Source organism: Cladophialophora psammophila, assembly GCF_000585535.1.
Source record: "Cladophialophora psammophila CBS 110553 chromosome Unknown aczJe-supercont1.14, whole genome shotgun sequence".
In the NCBI taxonomy this organism is placed as follows: Eukaryota; Fungi; Ascomycota; class Eurotiomycetes; order Chaetothyriales; family Herpotrichiellaceae; genus Cladophialophora; species Cladophialophora psammophila.
Genome location: NW_006912935.1, coordinates 192,053 through 213,359, shown reverse-complemented (window position 1 = coordinate 213,359; position 21,307 = coordinate 192,053). Strand labels below are relative to the sequence as shown.

At 50.5% G+C, this 21,307-nt stretch overlaps 9 protein-coding genes across 9 annotated transcripts; 4 read left to right on the top strand and 5 right to left on the bottom strand.

Moving 5' to 3' along the window:
* Nucleotides 1-3: 3 nt before the first annotated feature.
* A1O5_08625 (uncharacterized protein) lies at nt 4-297 on the top strand (the record flags this gene model as incomplete). The annotated part of the gene is made up of 1 exon (XM_007749206.1): nt 4-297. The coding sequence occupies one exon, from the start codon at nt 4-6 to the stop codon at nt 295-297; it is 294 nt and encodes a 97-aa protein (XP_007747396.1).
* A 1,063-nt stretch (nt 298-1,360) lies between these two features.
* On the bottom strand, nt 1,361-4,999 carry A1O5_08624 (uncharacterized protein; the record flags this gene model as incomplete). Its single annotated transcript, XM_007749205.1, has 5 exons — nt 1,361-1,974; nt 2,040-2,302; nt 2,354-2,791; nt 2,839-3,234; nt 4,050-4,999. The coding sequence occupies 5 exons, from the start codon at nt 4,997-4,999 to the stop codon at nt 1,361-1,363; spliced, it is 2,661 nt and encodes an 886-aa protein (XP_007747395.1).
* A 375-nt stretch (nt 5,000-5,374) lies between these two features.
* Nucleotides 5,375-6,310, top strand: A1O5_08623 (uncharacterized protein; the record flags this gene model as incomplete). Its single annotated transcript, XM_007749204.1, has 5 exons — nt 5,375-5,449; nt 5,532-5,631; nt 5,712-5,821; nt 5,878-6,054; nt 6,119-6,310. 5 exons carry the CDS (start codon nt 5,375-5,377, stop codon nt 6,308-6,310), a joined length of 654 nt encoding a protein of 217 aa, XP_007747394.1.
* A 96-nt stretch (nt 6,311-6,406) lies between these two features.
* Nucleotides 6,407-8,331, bottom strand: A1O5_08622 (uncharacterized protein; the record flags this gene model as incomplete). The annotated part of the gene is made up of 5 exons (XM_007749203.1): nt 6,407-6,472; nt 6,541-6,697; nt 6,756-6,859; nt 6,927-7,218; nt 7,274-8,331. 5 exons carry the CDS (start codon nt 8,329-8,331, stop codon nt 6,407-6,409), a joined length of 1,677 nt encoding a protein of 558 aa, XP_007747393.1.
* Nucleotides 8,332-8,826: 495 nt separating this feature from the next.
* Nucleotides 8,827-9,548, bottom strand: A1O5_08621 (uncharacterized protein; the record flags this gene model as incomplete). Its single annotated transcript, XM_007749202.1, has 2 exons — nt 8,827-9,359; nt 9,416-9,548. The coding sequence occupies 2 exons, from the start codon at nt 9,546-9,548 to the stop codon at nt 8,827-8,829; spliced, it is 666 nt and encodes a 221-aa protein (XP_007747392.1).
* Nucleotides 9,549-9,736: 188 nt separating this feature from the next.
* A1O5_08620 (uncharacterized protein) lies at nt 9,737-11,296 on the bottom strand (the record flags this gene model as incomplete). The annotated part of the gene is made up of 1 exon (XM_007749201.1): nt 9,737-11,296. The coding sequence occupies one exon, from the start codon at nt 11,294-11,296 to the stop codon at nt 9,737-9,739; it is 1,560 nt and encodes a 519-aa protein (XP_007747391.1).
* A 1,553-nt stretch (nt 11,297-12,849) lies between these two features.
* A1O5_08619 (uncharacterized protein) lies at nt 12,850-14,582 on the bottom strand (the record flags this gene model as incomplete). The annotated part of the gene is made up of 4 exons (XM_007749200.1): nt 12,850-13,657; nt 13,703-14,227; nt 14,279-14,378; nt 14,426-14,582. The coding sequence occupies 4 exons, from the start codon at nt 14,580-14,582 to the stop codon at nt 12,850-12,852; spliced, it is 1,590 nt and encodes a 529-aa protein (XP_007747390.1).
* A 929-nt stretch (nt 14,583-15,511) lies between these two features.
* Nucleotides 15,512-16,425, top strand: A1O5_08618 (uncharacterized protein; the record flags this gene model as incomplete). The annotated part of the gene is made up of 4 exons (XM_007749199.1): nt 15,512-15,580; nt 15,649-15,763; nt 15,811-15,917; nt 15,967-16,425. 4 exons carry the CDS (start codon nt 15,512-15,514, stop codon nt 16,423-16,425), a joined length of 750 nt encoding a protein of 249 aa, XP_007747389.1.
* Nucleotides 16,426-17,214: 789 nt separating this feature from the next.
* Nucleotides 17,215-19,311, top strand: A1O5_08617 (uncharacterized protein; the record flags this gene model as incomplete). Its single annotated transcript, XM_007749198.1, has 1 exon — nt 17,215-19,311. The coding sequence occupies one exon, from the start codon at nt 17,215-17,217 to the stop codon at nt 19,309-19,311; it is 2,097 nt and encodes a 698-aa protein (XP_007747388.1).
* Between the last annotated feature and the right edge of the window lie 1,996 nt (nt 19,312-21,307).

Below are 21,307 nucleotides of genomic sequence, written 5' to 3'. Positions count from 1 at the left end.
ACGATGAAAGCCATCCGGCCTGAAGGCGTCGTATCCATGGTGGGATTCCTGGGTGGGAAGACTAATACTCCCGGCGCCAGCTTCTCGCTGATCCAGCAACAGCTCTGCATTGTGCGCGGGATAAACGTCGGGTCCCGAAAGCTGTTCCAAGATATGAATACCTTCATCGAGAGCAGAGGCCTCGATTTTAAACCCATCTTGTCAGATCAGTTGTTTGGGTTTCAGCAAGTCCGACAAGCATACCAGTGGATGGTACAGCAAGCATTCTGGGGCAAAATCGTGGTTCAGGCAGATTGATCAGGTCTAACATAGTATATGGGGCCGTCGTATAGAGACTTGTTGCGACATGGCTCCAGTCGCGCTCGCATTCTTGATTCGATAGACATGCATTTTGGTCCTCATGCTTACATAGGGCAGCAGCTCATCATTTGCCAGTCCGGCAATATCTCAGTACCTGACTCCTCTTGAGCAGCTCGCCCGACGCCTTTCTCTTTGTTTCGAGATACGGATTGATGGAAATGGTGCATCCAGCTTTCGTAGATCGAAGGATAATGAGAAAAGGAATAGGAGATTGCGTCCGGACTGATCAAAGAGATCAGCTACAACAGGCATTTTTATATGGGCGCGATTGCGTTTATCGAGACTGTCTAAAGATAGAACGAAACTCCTTACGGGTGAGTAGACCTAGATCGAAGAAGATAACGGTCTCGAATCGGTCTGAAATCGGTGAAATATCTATCGGGAGGGCGACCTGGTATATTTGTACACCGAAAGCGAGGCACGAAATATGCCAAATCGAGTCTAGCTACATTGATATCCTAATTTAGTATGAAACCTGCAGGGACCCAGTAATAAAGCACTTAAACTTCAAGACGGTATAAGGAGTATACAATAGCTTCAGCGTAGAATCACTTTGGAAGTGGTACTTAACTGCACACGCCGAAGAACCTATTTTCTCTTGTCGGTCTGGATTAAGCTACCGCAGTCGATGCTGCAGCAGGCGGCCAGCTGTACGGTACGGGCTGCGTGGATTATGTCTGAATTAAAAAAAACACCGCAGCTGGAGCGACCACTGGTTACATAGAAAAGTCGACCTGGAGTGTGGAATAAAGCGGCGAAGGACGACGATTCCACAGGAAAAGACGCCTTCTACCAGCCTGTGGTTTGATGACCGCGTTGTTTTGGGAGGTAACGGAAAGCTTGGCGTGGCTGTAGGATATATGATAGGCGCTGTACAGCCGACTTGACTGGAACCGATCCCGGTGAGCAATTCGGCCCTTAAGTGAACCAGTCGAGTTGAAGATCATCTGAGTATATGCCATTCAACTCCATCAAATCAAAGACATTGTCAAAGACTTCATTAACGCCGCTGGTCGCAGGTGCATCTGTTCGAAATGAGCTTTCTATTTCCTGCATCAACAGGAGGCGTATTACCATTGTTGAGGCCTTGCGGATCAGCGCTTTCAGCTTCGGTACGAAACTGCTCCCGCCATCTCCACAGTGAGTCATACACAATGCTCATACTCATTCGACTCCTGACCTTCAGTTGAAGTCCGTCCATCCCAATACCGCCCATGAGAGATGGATTAGGATGTGTCCAGAGGTAGGCGATCACATCACTGAGTCTCCCTGGTAAGTCATTATTGACCACTGAGATTTTCCTCAGCGCCGAGACAGAGAAGTTGATGAGCCCTTTGCCCGAATCTGCGTCAATAATTGCAGCAAAATAATCGTTCTTCACAACTTTGAGCAGAATGAAGACCGCGCACAGGAAGGCTTCGTAACAGAACAGTGGACAGAAGCGCAAAAAATCTTGAGACCGGCTGTCCAGGTTTCGAACGTGTTCGATGACGGATGTAGCGGTCGAATAGAGCGCTACGATACGCTCCAGATAGCCCAAAGCTGTCGGTTCGTCGAAAAGATAGAATGCATGGAGATGAAGCTTGACAACATGGAAATAGAACGCGGTAGTGGCTGGATTTCTCTAGTCAGAAGGGCTACCTGATTGACTAGTGTACCACAGCTAGTTTGCCGCTCACCTGGGGTCCAGACCCTGCTAATTTCCAGGTCGATAATCTCCTGGTTCAAAATCGTGTAGAGAGGGAGCCTCTCGCGAGTTGGCAAAAGCCCCATAGGGTCTGAAGCGTTTGAAGCGAGAGCTTGGGATATTCTGTTGCACGTCGAAGCACATCTCAGATGAGCATGCAAATCTTCATCTATCCGAGGACCCTCAAGCGACGCCGCAACAATGGACCAGTCACATAGTTGCGCTGGAGTTGGAAGTCCAACACCGAAGCTTATGCTATATCGCATTAGCCGCTGTTCATCAGCGTGTCTCAATAGTATATATTACCTCTGCGTCACGATGTTGCTAGCAATCCATGTCCTCCGCCGGTCTTCGACATCATGGGGACTGAGGTTAACGCGGAATTTGGTAAAATCAAGCGGACTTCTGGGACGATGAAGGCCCATCTGAATGCTAAGTTGTATTATCATCCCAGAGAGCGTGTAAGTTGGGTCAGTTGTACTGCTGCTCGTTGGAAAGGGCCATGTGCATAGAAGAACCAAGCTCTGAATGACACCCAAGGAATGTGGTTCTGTTTGCAGGGATTTCCACAAAAGATCTGTAACTGCTCTTGCGAGCCTTGTCAAAAGAGTGGGGTCTGCTTGATATCGACGAGATGCAACGGAAATGATGGACCAGAAAAGCAGAGTCGAACTGTCGCAGTATTGGGCAGGAGAAATTCCCGGGTCGAGAAACGGTAGATATGCATGGTAATGCGAGAAATATCTTGGGAAGCCATCAGCCAATGATACTCAGGGACACGAGGGACATACATGCGGAATAGCTCATTGATCACCTCCTTTGACAGTTCAATGTCGCGTAAATTCCGTGACGAAATCACTCTACCCTTGCTGGTAGAACGGGTGTCAAGTAGACTGCCTTTCGGAATTGTGGTTGCTCCTGGCAGGCACGCTCCATTGGGAGAGTCTGGTGACATCCCAACAGGAACCGTAGTTGAGAAAATCCGGTTCTTTAATGGGTCTGACAAGTCTCTGGAGTCCTCGTTCATACATCGGTCGTTATCATCCTGAGGACCACCATCTTCAACGAGGGATGGTACTACACGATCTGGAACGGAAGGAGCTGCCAAGTTTGTAAGAACATTGTCTTCATAGACCGATAATTGGCGCTTGAGCTTGTTTATTTCTTCCTCCAATTCCGTGGATTTCCTGTAAAGTGGGCCAAGGTCAGTCACCAGTTATTGTGAGGCCCAACTCTTGCCGGTCTTACTTCCGCTTGCGCGTCCTCTTGAACGTATCATCTACTCTGCAGTCCAAGTCCAGTCTTCGGCAGCGCGAACAGACATTTGATGATGGAGCATCAAGCTTCGTCAACTCACATCTCAACTGCAGAAGTTAGCTCCCAAACTACTAGTAAAGCGCAAATGCTGTGGCTCACCTTTTGCTGTCTACAGTTGTTGCAAGCTTTGGGCTTCAGTCCGTTGGTGCGAGTTTGTGTCTCGACACTCTCGTGTGGTTGGCGAAAGCTGTCTTCCTTTGCGGCTGAAACTCCTGGGCCTTGCTGATGGGCCGGCATCATCGGAGACGCTTCGCGAAACTGCCAGGGCTCATTTTGACTTTCTTGGGCGCCGCACGCAAAGGTGAGGAGATCAGTAAGTGAAAGTGTGTTGACGTCTGTTGCGGGGAAGACGCGGGTTGACGAGGCTGGCATTGAGGTATTTACTCAAGGAAGGTCAGCCGACTCCGTCTCTGGAAGGCACAAGGCTGAGGGCCCCCTTCCGCCTTTCCCACCTCCAGCTTATGGACGTCGGGCCTCTCAGAGGATGACTAAACGTGCTTCTGAGTCTTGCTTTGCCAACATCGGCCAGTTTGTATGATTGACCGATCAAGTAACTTCAATCTCGACTGTGTGCACGTGGTTTCTTCTTCCCATCATAGGCTGAGAGACCCCAGCCTTGTCTGTCGCTTTCGCTATCAACTTGTACTTCCCAGGTTTAGATATCGATACCCTAGCTCGGAATGACTGCCATTCAAATTCACTCCGTGCTCTCAATGAAACACCCGATCGAGGCAGCCAACATTCACCGCCGTCGATGCTGACATCGACCTGACTGATTTCCTCGCAGCCCCAAGCGCGCCCTCGGATCTCAACATCTGGTCCTTGCAACAATGATTCCGGCTCTGGCCTAACAATCATGGAATTAGGCTCGACCATCCACACAGGCCTCGTTCTCTGCCCACCAGGGTCAGTCGGGTCGATCTCATTGTAAAATATCGTGGTGAAGGGTCCGATGGCGCGGCGATCTTGCAGCGAGAGCCGACAAAGCCACTTCGTGCTATTGGTACCAAAGTATCCAGGCACAACCATTCTTACCGGACCGCCTCGATTTTTGCTCAGTGGTTCGCCATTCATTTCATAGGCAATCAAAACCTCGGAGCTCAGCGCCTTCTCCAAAGGGAGGTCTTTTTCATATCGGTCAGCCGAAACACCCGCAAATGAACCTGACTCCAGTCCTTGCGACCAGACATATCTTGCCTCTAGCTTTGGTTTGGCCAGTTCGAGCATGTCCGCAAGCCTGACGCCAGTCCATTTGATGTTCCCAATCCTCCACAACGCGTGGACCGGGGGCGCGATGGGACTTCCATAGCATTCATGGAAAGCAGTTATGGTCGAACAGGGCATGCTTTTCAGCTGTGCGAAAGAGACGGAGAACGGTCGTTCAACCAGGCCATCTATCACCAGTTTCCACTTGTTCTCGTCTACAACCGCAGCACCCATGTGGATGGTTTGGAAAAGTTGAGAATCATCTGTAAGTTCGGCATCCAGCTCATGTGGCTTTGGAGGGTGCCGTATCAGGAATCCGGCCGGGTCAATGGCCGTAAGGGCGTCGCGCTCCGACCCATCACTCTCACTTTGGGCTCCTGGAAGGAGGCTGACGTACTTTAAGTACAAACTCTCGATGTTGGGGTCCATCGGCCACGGGAGAATGCAGCGTATGCGCTCTTCGTCGTCGGTGAAGCCGTCTTCTGTGCCGTAGATGCCGAAGCAAAAGGAACTTGCATTTAGTCCTAGTGATTGTGGCTTCCTTGCATTCGATAGATTGTGTTTGTTGCTCGGTGCAAGTAAGCGGCAACAGCGGTTAAGCCTCGACAACGCGGAGGCGACGCGGAGCCGTCACGAAGGCTTGTTCGACCTCGGTATCGGCCATCCGGAAAATTCACTTACTCCGACTCGACGAACATAGGGGGCCTAACAGCAGGCCTGGAGAGCCTTTGGCGGACCATAAATGCCAAAGAGGGCTCAAGGTGCCCCAACGAGATTCGCTAGTCGTTGGAGGTGAATCGAACCATGGCCAAGCCAAAACTGACCCTGTACTTCGACCTGCACAGCCCATACTCGTACTTGGCATTTTATGTTATCAAGGTCGGTACTCGACCGAAGTCGATCCCCTCCCAGCCTCGTGAGAGCTACCGAGAACCAGTCTGAGGCTAACATAACATGACAGAATTCGCTCGTTTTCAAATCCTGCGACATAACGTATACCCCAGTTCTGCTGGTGGCATATATAAATGCCGTTGGGTTAAAGCCACCCTGGAGCAGTCCTAGTATGTGGCTGACGAAGTCCGCGATCCTTGCTAACCCCCCCACAAAAGGGGGTGAAGTCGATTCTGACATGTTCTATCAGACAAGGTGAAATGGATGCATACAGACGTCGCTAGATGGTGTCGGCACTTCAACATCCCCTGGACCCCAGGTTTGCCAGCGAACTATCCATTCAAGGTGACCACGTTGAAGGTGAATTTTTCGCACACTGAATCGTACTAAGTTTCGCATGCTCAGTCTTCAAACAGGTCCAGAGGGCCCTGGTGGCCTGTTCGCTTGAATGCCCTGACCGGTATCCGGACGTGGTGAACGAGCTATACCATGCATGTTGGTACGAGAAAATGGGGGTTCAGCTGCCTGAAATCCACGGACCCATTATTGCCCAGATAGTCGGCAAGGAACTCGCCGCAAGGATCCTGGACAGGGTATGTAATAATCAGTTCCGGCGTTGCAACATGATAAAAGACGTTGACAAGACTTCTTCGACAGAGCACCTCCGATGAGGTCAAGTCACTCCTGAAACAAAACACCGACAGCGCAATTGCTAGTGGGTCTCCCGGCATTCCCTGGATCAAAGCGGTAAATGGAGAAGGACAGGAGGAGTTCTTTTGGGGCTTCGACCATCTTGGGCAGGTTGCGAGATTTTTAGGCCTCCCAAGGCTGAACGGGCCCCATCTGTAATCTGGGAATACATTCACTGTTAGGATTGTGTATTGTACAGGAGATCCGCCGTCTATTGCCCGCGTACTGCAGTTTTACTATTCCCCCCGAGCATGGCTACAACTTCGAACCCGTCTCCTTTGCAGCGAGCTCCCTCAGCTGCCGCCGTAATATCTTTCCCGACTAGTCGAGAGGTCAGTAAGCGTCATACATAGGATCCACATAGGGGACTGAATATTGTGATTACTCACCGGATTTTTGGGGATAGCATCCACAAAGGCCGCGCCTCCTGTGAGGTGCTTAATCGTTGACACTCGTATCCTGACGAAGTCCACGACATCCTTTTCAGTAAGTCGTGAATTCGGTGCCCGCACAACGTACGCGCGCGGCCGTTCGTCATCCGTCGCCCTAGAGACATTGCCGTCAGCGGAACAATTAGACATGACGTGCAAAGTCATCGACGTACGTCTTTACGCCGATCACCGCGGCGTCCACAATCTCGGAATGCTCGAGGAGAAGAGCTTCGAGCTCTGCGGGGGCAACCGCGACACCCTTCACTTTGATCAATTCCTGGCACGGGTTAATTGGCTGACTGACGCAAGAACTATTTGGATATTGGCGCGTGCTTGCAGCTTACCTTCATCCGATCAACCATGTACCACTTTCCAGCTTCGTCTCGGTATGCTACGTCGCCGGTCTTCAGCCATCCATTGCTGATAGTTTCGGTAGTAGCTTTTGGATTGCGCCAGTATCCCTTCATTGCGTTCGGAGAGCGGATCCAGAATTCTCCCCTCTCGCCTGGCTGGGTTTCTTCCTCGCCGTTCTCCTTGACGAGCATTGCTTCTGCCCCAGGGACTAACTCGCCGATTGATATTGACGACGGACCCGAGCTCTCCTTTTCGTCCCAACACAGCGTGATTGCAGGTGTCCTACAGGGTAAACCGTCAGCAAGATTCAAAATCCGAACCGGGTTCCAGCACTTACTCTGACATCCCCCATGCTTGCCGTACTCTGATCCTACCATTCCAAAGCTCTTCGAACTGCTGCGTTACTTCCATGCCAATGGGCGCCGCGCCTGCCAGCACCTTTCTGATGCTGCTGATGTCACAAGTGCCATCGCGAACCGAAGGGTGTTTAGCCATGGCTACCAGCATTGGCGGGACAAGCACAAGTTCCGTGACTTTGAATCTTTGAATGTGATCCAGCATATCTGCCAGATTGAACCGCTCCATCAGGTATGTCTCGAGACCCCATTTCGGCGCCGTAAAGTTGTAGTAACATAGCCCCAATGCATGGTACATGGGGACCGCGCAAAGAGTCCGTCGAGCAACGATGGTTGAATCAGACATAGAGATCATTTTGAGTTGAATCATATTTGCGACCAGACTTCGATGAGATAATTCAACACCCTTCGGAAGGCCGGTAGTGCCTGAGGAATAGATCAGAATTGCAGTGCGCTCCGAAAAAGCCTCGGTGTTGCGCTCTTCCCAGGCAAAATTTCGACCAATCTCAGGCTTTGCAAGCAGTTCGCTCCAATGCTGCACTTTGGCATTGGTTGTGGGCGGTACTTCTTTCTCGTGGTCCATGGGCACCTCTGAGAAGAGAAAGATACGTTTCTTATCGAATCCGACAAGATCAGCTGCTTCCAGTGCTTTCTCTATGCAGCTCTCTGCCGCGAGGACAATGCGAGGACTGGAATCTCTAAGTTGATGAGCAAGTTCCCGCGGCGTATAGGCAGGATTCGCGCTGTTGTAGATGGCGCCGGCCATCAAAGCACCCATGACAACAACCGGATAGAAGATGCTGTTAGGGGAGAACAGTAGCACGCGATCCTCATTTTCAAGTCCTGCGAACTGGAGGCCAGCGGCAAATCTCTTGGACCATTCGCGATAGGTATGAAGGGTAAGAAAATGAGTGTCGGGGCGTTTTGCATCCACAAGGATTTTGTCAGTTGAATTGACGTTGGAGGTCGAAGATCCGAACATAAATGACGGAACTGACAACGTCGGTGGTGTCAACTGCCATCTTGATTTGTAGGGCATGTTGAAGTTCTTAGACCGGGTTGCTTTGGCTCAAGGATATCCGGGAGTGAGGACAGTTGCCGATATTTTAGTTTCTGGATGTTCACGTAAGGGAGAGAGCTTTGCATGAAAGTAGCTGAATATATGATCACTTGTACGGCCTTTAACTCGGTATAGTTGGCAACATTGAAGCTGTGATCTCCGAAATGGTGGCTGACTGCTCTGGGTGGTGAGTGGTTGAAGTCAGGTCCAGGCCGCCTGCGGTACGGGATCCACAAACACAAAGCTCGGTGCGGCTGACGTCGGAGCCGCAGTGATGGCAGGTCTGCAGCTAGACGATCGACATGAACCCGATAGCTTGTTGCTGCCACGCACTTCGTACACCGTCCCCCAGGTATACTCCATACAGTGGGGCAAACTGTTTCACCATTGAATGAAGGCTGCCGTGGGGAAATCCTATCTGCCGATTGTCGGGTCAAGATAATCATTGGCAAAATTCGCGTTGACCTGAATGTTTCATTGTGATAGATTGTCCACGTCTTCGTGTGACCAACAATCCATCAGGATATCACCATATTGCTGCATAAGCCTCTGCAACGCCGGTCTCGCAGTAATCGCTCCAGACACAGTCGAGTCGAGCGTCAAAAAGCACGTGAGCAAAGGCTTCATACTGGCAACCCACTCCGAGTCTGGATCCGTGTTAGAGAGGTGTGTCGAAGTCAAGTCGCCATGTTGATCGGCTGATATATGCAGGTCAATAGTATGTTCGATTGCCTTGGAGAGGGCCAGGACCACCAGGGCCGTATTTGCATGGTGTGAGATGAAATCCATCTTTGCTTGAACACTATTGATGAGTCTAAACTGGCCCATTGCCGATACGTCCACAATTCGTTGCGCTATTGTGAGAAGAGACGTAACAGCCTCTCTCTGGTAAATCAGCGCCTTGTCCAGCAGGGGCTGTCTCTCGACGACAGGAAGTATGTTGGATGCGCGATGAAGCTGTTCTATGAGCAGTAGAGTGCCTAAGCTCCAAAACAACAGCATAAATGCTAAAATCACCGGATCGTCAGCATCAATTCTTGGGCGATGGCAATAGATGATTCACCTGAAGCCAGTTTTGATTTCTCGGAAAGTAGATAAAAAGAGATGGTGCATTGCTGGAGCCATGAGCCATATGTCAATGCAAACTCGTCGTTGATCCCCATAGATATGGTGATGGCATTCCTGAGCGTGGCCATATTGAATGCTGCGTCGCTGGTCAAAAGCATCTGCCTCAGGTTGATCGTCCCCCTAAAGACACGGAAAAGATCTCCTGCGGCATTCTGGCAATGCTTTGGAACTTCTTGATCGAAGATAGCTGGTTGCTGCCATTCTGGGGCTAGGTGACCGCTGAGGAGGGTCCCTTGCTTTATCGTTAGTCATTACATTATAATACAAGTCCGTCGTGTTGCATACCGTTTGACCTTGGAGGTGCGTCTTCCAACATACAAGGTCGCTCATGAAGTACTGAATCAATCGTGTCGCGCAGATAGCCATACCAGCGGATAATGCCAACAGAAGCCTGAAGGAGGAAGCGATAAATTGACTGACGTCCCAAGTGCACACAGTAGTCTTCCACGAGACCCTGTAGCTCTTCCATCTTGCGCAGAGCATCGTCCAATAGGCCCAGCGGAGTGTCTCCATAACAGGATATAGACGCCGCTTCTGGAGGAACACTCGTCATTAGAAAGAGGAAGACTGAATAAAGTTTGACAAATGATCGGTTGTCTCTCGAGGAAACCAGATGAGAATGTGCATTGAACCAGGCCGCAGTGAAAACGTGTGTACTATTGGTACTCCGATCTCCCGGCCCAGAGTCTGGTCCCGAGCACTGACTGACATCCGGCGGGTTTTCAAAAAGCTGGGCCAATGGACCATCCGCCCGCTTGGACGGTGCGAACTGGAGAGCGAACGCCTGCAGCACAGCGATCAATGTGCGCTCATTCTGATTGCGTGTTTTCTGATCAATGGCATTGCCGTACAGAGGGCCAAAGTTGTCCAAGAATCGCGCTACCCCAATCATTGTGACCTTGTTAATCTGACTCGCCAGTCTTTCCGGTGCCATATTAGCGTGGATCTGGGAGCCGTTAGTGTCTACCGAGGCGTTCTTCCAAGAGGGCGTAAACATGTTGCCCACAGATTGGCCACTGTTAATATCCAAGCTTGACGGATTTGACTGATCAGGATCAAACGAATACTTGTAGGAACCAGCGAAGAGATTACAGTTGTAATCAAGATATCTTATGGCGATCCCGGACATCATGGAATTGTAGACCTCACCGAGACTTTGATTTATTCGCTGAGTCTCGACACTGGAGTTGAGCAAATGAATTGGGCTGCCCCTCCAAAGCCCAAGCGTCGAATTTTTTCGGGCAAACAAATCACTGAGCGATCTAGGTGGTGTCTGGTAATGGCTGCCCGAGCTGTGGGTGGTTGAGGAAGATGTGCTACTGCTTTGATAGTGTTCAGTGGCCGGAGCCTCGGTGGTAAACACCTGGCGGTCCAGGTTGGTCCATTCCGATACCAGATTTCCCATGAACATATCGACATCAAGGAACCCGGTATAGGGAATCCCACCCCAGAGGGCATTTTGCGTGGTTCTTCGAGTGGAGTCCACGGGCTCCGGGTCCGCGCACAAAGGGACAACAACCTGCTTCTCAGATCTCGGGATAGCTGGGGCGATAGGTTGTTCCTGTACATACGAGGCTGGTTGCTTCGCCTTGTTCTTCCTCTGGTTGAGTCGGGAATTGACAAAATCGAACGTGCAGTTGTGCCCGAGATGGAGACAATTCAGGCAGCTATTTGGTGACCCAGGTTTGACACCATCCGGGAAGGCACATCGTCTTTTCGAACGGCGACAGGGGTCACAAGACGAGTTCTGCTTCCGAACTGTAGGAGCAGGTCCCATGAGGATTTGTGGAACTTGAGTAGCGGTGCCGTGAGCCATAGCCATGGACGGTCAGCAAAGTCAACAATATTAAAGTAATTAACTTGTGCCACGATGGATCTGGGAAATTGTTTGAGGCGTGGCGATGCAGGAGATGGCAGACACAGTAGTCGCTTCAACACGGACTCGTTCTAGCCAAGTTGATTTCCAACTCTTTGACGGGGCTCTGCATTGTTCCATCTCACAAGCCGGAAAGGCTGGATTGTGGTCACGGCTCAGATCCTCCATCTTCCCTTTCATCACGGGACCAAGCTTTAACTTTGCCGCGGCTGCAGGGATCGGATCCGACCAGGCCGTTGTCATCGCGTTGGCCATGGATGGTACAATTGGTGCATTCTCCCGCGCGCCGATGACAAAGTCTTATGAAATGTTGAAGCGGGAGCCGATCCCTGTTCAATGGGTGTCAGAGCGGCCGTTTGGGCTCATCATTTTGCCCTGGAAAGTAATGGATCAAAGTGTATAATATTTTGTAGAGATCGCAAAGAATCAAGTTGGGTCTTTGACTGCCAGGATGAGGAGCCTGCGATTGCGTAAGAAATTGCCCCCTTGGCACCGTAGACCTGCTCCTCAAAGCCATCATCTTCCATGCGCAGCTTACCACAGGCGATGGTCCAAGATAAACCGGGATGTTCTTTGAGAATGATCGTCAGGATCTGCAATTGGCCGCTGAGCACCGACATATCGGAAACACCAAGGCGGAAAGTCGATGAATTCGGCCCACTAACCGCCTGACGCCACCTGGACGGCCGCGGTGATCAAGTCCCGTAAAACACCCTGAGCGATTCGAGACGACGGTAGGCAGTCTTTGCACATTGTCTCCAACAGCGGCGGCAGCACCGAGAGATACGCAAAGGATTCATCTCGCGAGCCAGGGCGAGTCTGAACACACTGAGACTTGACCGGGACCGGATCCCCACAGGCATTCCGGCTCTGTGAAAAGATATGACATATTAGTTCTTTCTCTAGGGGATGAGCTCACATCTAGTGGCCAGAGACCAAGGATGCAGACTCAACATCGACAATCAATCAGGTGGCAGTCACCATTGCTACTGCAGAAAGCCCCATTGGACACAAGGGCTACAACTCAGGAGTCGTATTAGCCCTATGCCCAGATGCTCATGCCGAGTGAGACCTTGTATTTCTGCACGAGCAAGCCGAAGGCATGGTGCTAGACCCTTATTTGAATGACCAACCGGGAAGATATACCGAGTGCATTGGTGTCATTGCTTCGACGCAAGGCTATACAGGCCGCAAGGCTGAATGTCCCTTTCATTATGCAGTTCACTAGGCGCAAGGCTTATGAAAAACCTTGATGGTCCTGAACCCGAGATTGCTTCGTAACCATTTCCAGGTCTGCCCCAAGGTTTTGCAAAGGATCAAGAACTAATGTCTCAAAGTGTCATTTAACGCGACGTCCTTTCACCCTGGGTTATTGGTATACGAACTGTCCCGGGAAACTACCTAGGGACCCAGGTATGGTCAATCCCATGACCGTATCTCCTCAACGCAGGCTTCTCCCCTCATTCCTATACCATATACAAAGACCGGTCCACTCACCAACGCAGATTCAATATCGCCGCGCTCGACCATGGCACTGTGACAGCAAGCATCCCACCCTGTGTTATCTGCAACACCTCCCCCGACGTGACATTGTTTAGCTTCACTGGCCTCCCTTGATGAAGCTCGTAATTATATGACCAGCCGTCAAAAGTAATGCCCGTGATGGCGTCACTCCCGTTTGCCATCAGTCGCTGCACACGGACTCCCTTCGCCGCTGACCCAAGTCCAGTGGTTGGCAGTTGGAAGCTGAACGTCTCGCTAGGCCGAGGTCCGTTGGAACCGGCCGTGCCGTTGGAGGTGTAATTGTACGCATTCATCTGGATGATGGCTATCCTCTCTAACCGACCATCGACATATGCCGCATAGGCGTTTTGATGTGTGCTTCCCAGTTCGATATCACTTATGCTGACGTTGTTTTTGGTCAAATCTCCAAGAAAAGTTGCTACCACGATGTTCCCATAGTATGGTGCCTTTGTACCTATGGTCTCGTTGACAGTCTGGATCGGTTGCCATGAAGCGTACCTATAGTTAGTGCCTTGATGCATGTGTACTCGAGCAATACCCGTGGCGGCACAGTAGAGGTTGAAATCCACGCCCCAGAGAGCAGCACCGAACGAATTAGACAGACCTGGAGCTCCTTCGTTGTACAAGCTATTGGTCTCGCCAAGGATGTATGGAAGACCTGTGTACGCCAGAAGGCTTGATTCGTTGAGGTGCTTGTTGACTGATAAGACGGTTGATGTGTGATTCATTAAGGTGCCTTGGAGAGTCACACCGGGCTGGGTTGCACCTCCAATGTAACTGGACACTGTCAACAACTATAAGCCTGATTTTCAAACGACATACTTATGGCTGTCAATGAATGCAATATCGTTGTCGGCGTTCAATCCAGCTTGCCACGTGGTGATCATGTTCAAGCTGTTTGAAGTCCCCGCAAAGTTGGGGGCGTAAAACTTGAACTTCCCCTGCTTGATGATATCCGGACAATTCTGCTGGACCAGTTGATGCATGGTGCGAGTCTTATTGAGCCATTCTTGAACGTAATCAGCCTCCTTCCACCAATTCGGTCTCACTGGGCCTTGGGCACTGGTCTTGTAAAGATCAGGCTCGTTACCTAGCTCCCAATAGGCGACTTTGCTGGCACCAAGAGCTTTGCAAACAAGCGGAGCAGTTCCCACCAAGGTATCGTAACCAACGGACCCATTCTTGCCCAGGTTGAATCCGTGGATATACGTGACACCTGGCCAAGTGGTGTAAGAGTCAAAGTAGCCGGGACCGATAGATATAGTCGTTGGGTAGTCTCTCGACCTCGAGAAGTTAAAGCTACCAACCAGGGCGGCCGTCTGGGAAGCATTAAAGGTGGCGTAATCCCTGGCCCTTCATTCGGCATTAGTCCCTCGATATAGCTTAGGAGGAACGTACTCCGTATTCCCACCAACTCTGATGATAGGATAGGACCCTTGAAGGTTACGCAGGTTGTTCAAAAGGTTGTATGAGAAGTTGTTCGGTTGACTCGAGTTCCCTGGAAAGAGTTGGTGACGAACTCCTGCTTCTTCTCTGGCAACCTACCTGCAAAATCCGGAAAGGATGAAAACTCAATCGAGTATGAGACGAAGGACTCGAGGAGTGGCTTGCTGGCATTTTGGGGAGGAGCGAGAGACAAGGAAATAGCGCATGTAGCTACCTCGATAAGGAGCAATCCAGCAACAACACGAGACATGAACATTGTGAAAGGCAGCGTGATTAAAGAACGAAGACCTTCCAGCTCATTTTCCCACCTATTTATTCCTTTCGTACGGCGGCCATTCCAACATAAACGCTCTGGAGCAAAGCCCTGTTCATTCCAGCATTCCGCGGGGGGCATGCTTCGGCACATTTAAGGCCAGGAATTCCCCAGGTTTGCAAGTCTCGCGATTGGTGGGAAGCTTTGCATTTCAGGAAGGTGACAGAGCATTTGCCGGGGGAGGTTCACGGATCGGCAACCGTACAACGCATGTTTTGGGAGCGGAGAGCTGACAGGAATACCTTTCATTTGCCCGGAAAGGAATTTGAGAGACGGCGGGCTCGCAGCTCGCAGCGTCATCTGCAGAACTGGAGTCACATCATGACGGAAGGTGGAAATGATCTGGTGGTGGGAGAGGGGAAGTTGAGTGATGATGAAGCTCTCGCAGTTACTATGCATGGAGAAAGGAGAAAAGTCAACAGTGATCGTTGCCAAGCCGATTTTCTTACGGCGGAGTATTTTGGTGCCTCCAGCGCAGTTTCATTATTTTTGAACTTGCAGGCAAGACATACATAGTGGACATATGTAACAGCTACAGCAAAGACAAGATCGAGATACCATTATTTTGCGCAAACATCAGATACTCCATCTTTCCTTCGCGTTCCCATATCTGAATATGTTCTGAAAGCCTTCTCTCGCGTATCTCTCGACTAAACCCCTAATCCTGTCTAAGATGCCCTCGCGATCTCCGTCACGAGGGCGGTCTCCTACACGATCGCATACGCCAACTTCTATACAACGAGCACCCTCTCCACCCTTCAATCTTTCACGTTCGCCGCGTCGGTCGCCCTCACCGCGATCGCGTTCTCGTTCCCCTTCTCGATCCAGATCCAGATCATACACTCGGGCGTCTCCGCCTCGCGATGGTCGCAATGGGCATGGGCGGGGGAGAAGCCCCAGCCGAAGCACGACGCGCAGCAGGAGCAGGAGTCCAAGTCGCGGTGACAGGAGGTCTTATAGAGAACGAAGCTACACGCGCAGCCCCAGTCGAGACAACCGACGGGTGCAGAGCTCCAAGATTGTGGTGGAAAAGCTCACCAGAAATGTGACCGAAGCCCATTTGCGTGAGATCTTTGGCTCATACGGTCGCATCGAGTCGATTGACCTCCCACTGAACAAACAATGTAAGTCTAACCTTGCCCCGGCCCGGAAGACGTCTAACGTGGGACAGTCATGACAAATCGCGGCACGGCATACATTCTTTACGATCATCCTTCCGGCTCAGAATCTGCCATTGCCCACATGCATGAGGCCCAACTGGATGGTGTCGTCATTTCTGTGAGCATTGTGCTTCCTCGCCGGGCTTTTTCGAGATCACCGCCTCCAGCCAGATCCTCCCGATATGGCCCACTACCCTCCCGTTACGGACCACCTCCAAGAGGACCTCCCCCACCGAGATATCGAAGCCCTCCCCCCAGGAGAGGCGCCTACGGTGGAGGGAGGCGAGCAGCAGAAGACGACACGTACGTTCCACGTGACACATATTCAAGGTCTCCTTCACCGCCCAGGCGGCGTCGGCGGTCACCGTCATATTCCAGATCCCCATCTAGGACACCGCCTCGAAGACGTGGCCCACCGGCTCGAAGTCCACCAAGGCGGAGAAGACGCAGTCCAAGTTACAGTTCTCGGAGCAGTTACAGTCGGAGTAGAAGCAGAAGCAGAAGTCGGTCAAGAAGCAGACCCAGGTATGGAGGAAGAAGATGAGCTGAATGAGAGTCGATGGACTGTCGTTTTATCTCCTCGAACGGAGAATAAAAGAAAAATACGAGCGATACTCGAAATGTAGTGTTTGACAACCCAACTTTATGCGAAAGCGCATGGAGCATCCTTGTCTCAGTCGGACGGAAGTGCTTCTAACAAGGGACGAGCACGCAAGGGCTTCATAGATGAACGAATTGAAACCGTTAATTCAAATCCCATAGCAGTCATCTGTCAAACTTCAAACTTGTGCGGACGACCGAAGTTTCAAAGTTTCAAAGTTTCAAAAGTGACAGGACAAGAACTGCTCAGAGAGGGAGCCCCCGGAGCATGGTCTCCGATATAGCTGCCTAGTGCCTAGGTAGGTCCCTAGCCTAGGCATCTTTACCTAGTGGGCTGCCCACAGCTCGGCGTGGTTGAGGCCCCTAGACACCTATTCGACTGATTTTAGCGGTGGTGGCGGCGGGTGCATTTAGTTGAGCTGGTTCCTTGCATGAGAGCCGCTTGGCGGTCGGGTGGAGCTCCAGTGGTGCCAGTCAGTGACAGGCGCCGCACTCTGGCGAATCCTCGACCCTCTCCAACGCCTGCGCCAATTTTCAGCTTCCGCTCACTTTCACTTTCTGGTGCGCGATCAATGTAAAAGTGAGCGCAGTTGGAACGCATCAACAACCACCTCGGTTTCGGCAGCGATTCCTGTCAGTGAATCGTCATCCCATGTCTGCGACTATCCTTGCCGGCGTCTAGTCTCTACCAAAGCTTCTGCGCGCCCTCCGAATGACAACGCGTCTTCTTTTGTCACTTTGCCCGGTCAGAGCATCCACCTCCCTTCATTTAGTTGATCGTCAGCCCCCTGCGCATTACCCGCGCGTCGATCACCATGAGTACCGACCCTGAGACTCCCGATGCGCCTGATGGAATCGACCACCATGACGAAGAGAGCGAGGCCGACGATGAAGCTATCAACGACGCCAGCATGCAGGATGCGGAAGACGATGAAGGTGGAAATGACGGTGCCGTTGACGGCGAAGCTGATCCTGCGACTGAACGAACCTTGCCCAATGGCAGACCTTACACCGTATCTGATGAACCACAAGACTATAGTGTCTTCAACAACCCGCGCGATCTCGCCGACATGCGTCAGAGACTTTTCACCCTCGAAGACCCCGTTGAGTTGCCGGTCGCGGACTGGCGAAATTATTTCCCTTTTGTTGATAATATCTGGCGTAAAATGAGATCCCAGCCAGAGGACGCCGGTGCCAACGTCGAGTATTATGCCTGCAGGCTGCGACGCGGCGCCAGCCAAAAACCACATACGCCAAGGCCCACTCCAGAGGGTAAACAGAAGAGGAAGAAAAGAGTCCGAGACGAAAAGACATGTGCCATGACGATGAAGGTGGTCTACAACAACGGCCCAATAGAGACCTGCACTATTTCAAAAGCTACCGATGGAGTAATGAGACATTCCCATGATCTGGACTACATCGATGGTACAAAGCGAAATACCGGAATCATGGATACAGCTCGCCATGAAGCTACCAAAGGTTATTTGCCCGCTTCGATATATTGGAAATTGTGGCAGGAGCCAGACAAGATGCAGGCTGCTGGGGGGAGGTTTATGAAAATGTCAGACGTCCGAAATGTCCAGTATGCCTGGCGCCAGGGACATCAACAAGTTGTTCTCAAGGCACACAAGGGCTTCAGTCAACAGCGCGCCCTCCGACAGCCGCCAGCCCCTCCACCTCTTCCGAAACCTCAATTCCAACCTTCCATGCAGCCTGGCGTCTTTGGCCGACTGGAACCCGTCAAACCAGATGCACGGAATGAGCCAACAGCAGCAATAACGACAACGATGACGACGACGGCGACGTCAATCCAGTGGGACACGTTACAATATCCACATCATGCCAGAGGTTTTTTGGAACCATATGTGCCCGATCCCAAACTTGCCGCCGTCCGAACCCGTCCGCATATCACTCTTACCTGGGCAAGCAGCCTTGATGGCAGGATCAGTCAAGTCCCAGGAGTTCCTACGGCTGTATCTGGTCCAGAGACAAAGGCAATGACACACTATTTGCGAAGTCGGCATGATGCCATCTTGGTTGGTGTTTCAACAGCCATAGCTGATGACCCTGCCTTGAACTGTCGACTCGCAAATCCCGGCGGGTATGGTGGACTAGCCTGGGAGTTCCAACCACGGCCCATCATCATTGATCCTCACGCACGGCTACGAATTCACCCAGAGATGAAAGTGCTCAAGACAGCAGCCGAGGGTCGAGGCAAGGCCCCCTGGGTCGTGGTCGCTCCCGGTGCATTGCTACATCCTGTTGCTGTAAGCACGCTAAAAGCTCACGGTGGAGAATATCTGATGATTAATGACTATCATCCTGCACAAGGAGGACTAAACTGGGAAGGTGTTTTCCATGTGCTATTTCGAGAAGGAATAAAGAGCGTCATGGTTGAAGGAGGTGGGATCGTACTCTCAGAGCTTCTGAAAATGCATCGCTCCCATCTGGTCGACTCTATCATTCTCACAATAGCTCCGACATTCTTTGGTAAAGCAGGAGTGATGGTGTCTCCGGATCCAACATTCGACCCTACAGGACGCCCAATTGCTACCAGGTTGAGAAATGTCAGATGGCAACCAATGGGAGACGCCGATGTGGTTATGTGTGGCCACATGACTATCGATCCTTCCCCGCCTACAAATGGTATTCTACCTGGTATCGAGGAATACTCGCGAACAGCGGCAGTTGTTCCAAACCCGCAACAACAACAGCAGCAGCAGCAGCAGCAGCAACTTCAACAGCCGCCAGGAGGACAACAAACACCACCCGCCCCGCCAGCGAAATCGCAAACACCTCAGCAGCCGGCTGTCGTCCAGACGGAGGCTCATGCATCCACGAGTGTTCCTACTGGTACTCCGCAGCAACCGGTACCTGTGCCTCCACCGGTATCTGCCCCTGCACAGCCTTGAGTTGAACAATCAAAACGGAGACCCCATGCTTGCTGCGGGGAGAACAATTGGTCTCTCAACTTCACCAACGGAAATGAAAAATCGCTATGGGGAAATAGTGGTAAACGGGACACCAACCCCGGAGCCTAATGAATCAAGTGATGAAACCGAACAAAAAGCGATCCATGTAAAGTCAATGCGCGGGCATGCAAGAGCGACGAGAAAGAATATTGAACACCGCTAGCTCATTTACAACAAAAGGAAGAGGCGTCTGACACTTGATACGGGACGAGCTAATGACTTCTACGACGCAGGAAATGGGAAAATGAAAAGTGTGATGAACAATGCTGGTCACATGGATGAACCTGGGCCAGGTAGACAGTCCTTTTCCGACGATTTCGAGTTCTGGAACGCAAGCTGGAAAGCAGGAGATTGCGTTGTCTACTATTTACTGGCTATGTATTGCCGAGTGCTGTTGGTTCCAGGGAGGGGAGTGCAGGAACTCAATTCTAGAGAACGATGGAAAAAGGTGCACCTTGGCATGTTAGGACTAGTACTAGTAGCAACAAGGAGTGGCTGGACTCCGCGGTAGTGCTTAATGCTGCGGTGCAGGGAGCTGACCAGGCCTTTCAGCGCATTTTATGATTGGAATACTACTACTATGTACTTCCATACCAAATTAGCAGCACAGACCACTAAAGTAGCTAAACCCAACGAGGAAGAACACACATAAAGCCAGCTAGACTAATTTTAGCCAATTGTCCGTTTTGGGATATCTTAGTGACGTATTAATTTTCGAAGCAGAGAAATTATTATAATAGTATATATATAAATGTCTCTAGCCCTACGTAAGGACTTTTCTCCCATCTCTAGATAGCCTCGATACTGTATCGAGACCATCTAGAAACTCTACATTTAGTATTAAGTCTAGATATATTACTTTATATACAAACATTAAAAGTATTCAATTTTTCTCGTCGAAATTGTTTTTTCTTTCTTCTCTTTAAGGAGAATTAGTATTAGCAATCCCACTCTATAATTGAATTCTCTATACTACACTAGTAATAAAAAAGCCTTGAATATATAGTAGAGACTTTTAGAGTCGAGGAAAGTACTGTTACTACTATTCCTAGTGTCTAAGAAAGATCGGGCAAGGATTGAGACTTGCTAATTTACTAGAGACGAGATTCAGTAGTATCGAAGTAGTCTCCGAGATAGTATTTAAGAAGAGTCCGAGAAGTATCGAGATCCTGGCATCGACTAGAGATAGAGTAAAGACTATGTAAAGGATGGTACGTATATAAAAAACCCTCAGGGGGAAACCAGGCGATGTGAATATTATTTATGTGCCATTCGTAGTATTTCAGCGGGTTAAGAGCGCGGAATCTTATCTGCGTATAGTATTAGAAAGGTAGTGGTAGAGGGAATCATATATACTAGTATTATATTAGTTCGAACTGGTTTAAATAGAGCCAGTATGGTCAGCGGACCTAGTTATAGCCCGATCTAAGACCGATTCCAGACCGATTCGAACCGATTAGACCTATATAATATATAAAATATCATGAATCGATTTTAAATCGATTTAGTCTAGGGCGAGCCGACTTAAATTGAGCTCAAATCGATTTAGATTACTTCGAATCGATCTCGAATCGGGTTGAATTCATCTGGCTCACCTATAAATCTCTTAAATCGAGTTTAACTCAGGCTAGAACCGGGGCGGAACTGGGCTAGAACCGATTCAACACTGGGTGGACGGTGAGTGTAGTAGTATGTAGCTTACACCGGCGGTAGGTCATGGAGACCGACAGAAAAGTACTAGTATAAGTAGTGTTAGCAAAGAGACCGGATCCGGATTCGGATATGATTCATGCTAATCATTAGGGAGTCCTGCGACTTATCTATACTATCGACCTTCCTTCGTAGTGCTGCTAAAAAGAGATACTCGTTTGAACGTCTATAATTGAATGTCAGCAGTGAAGGATATCTCAGGGAATACTAGTATCTCGATCACTCT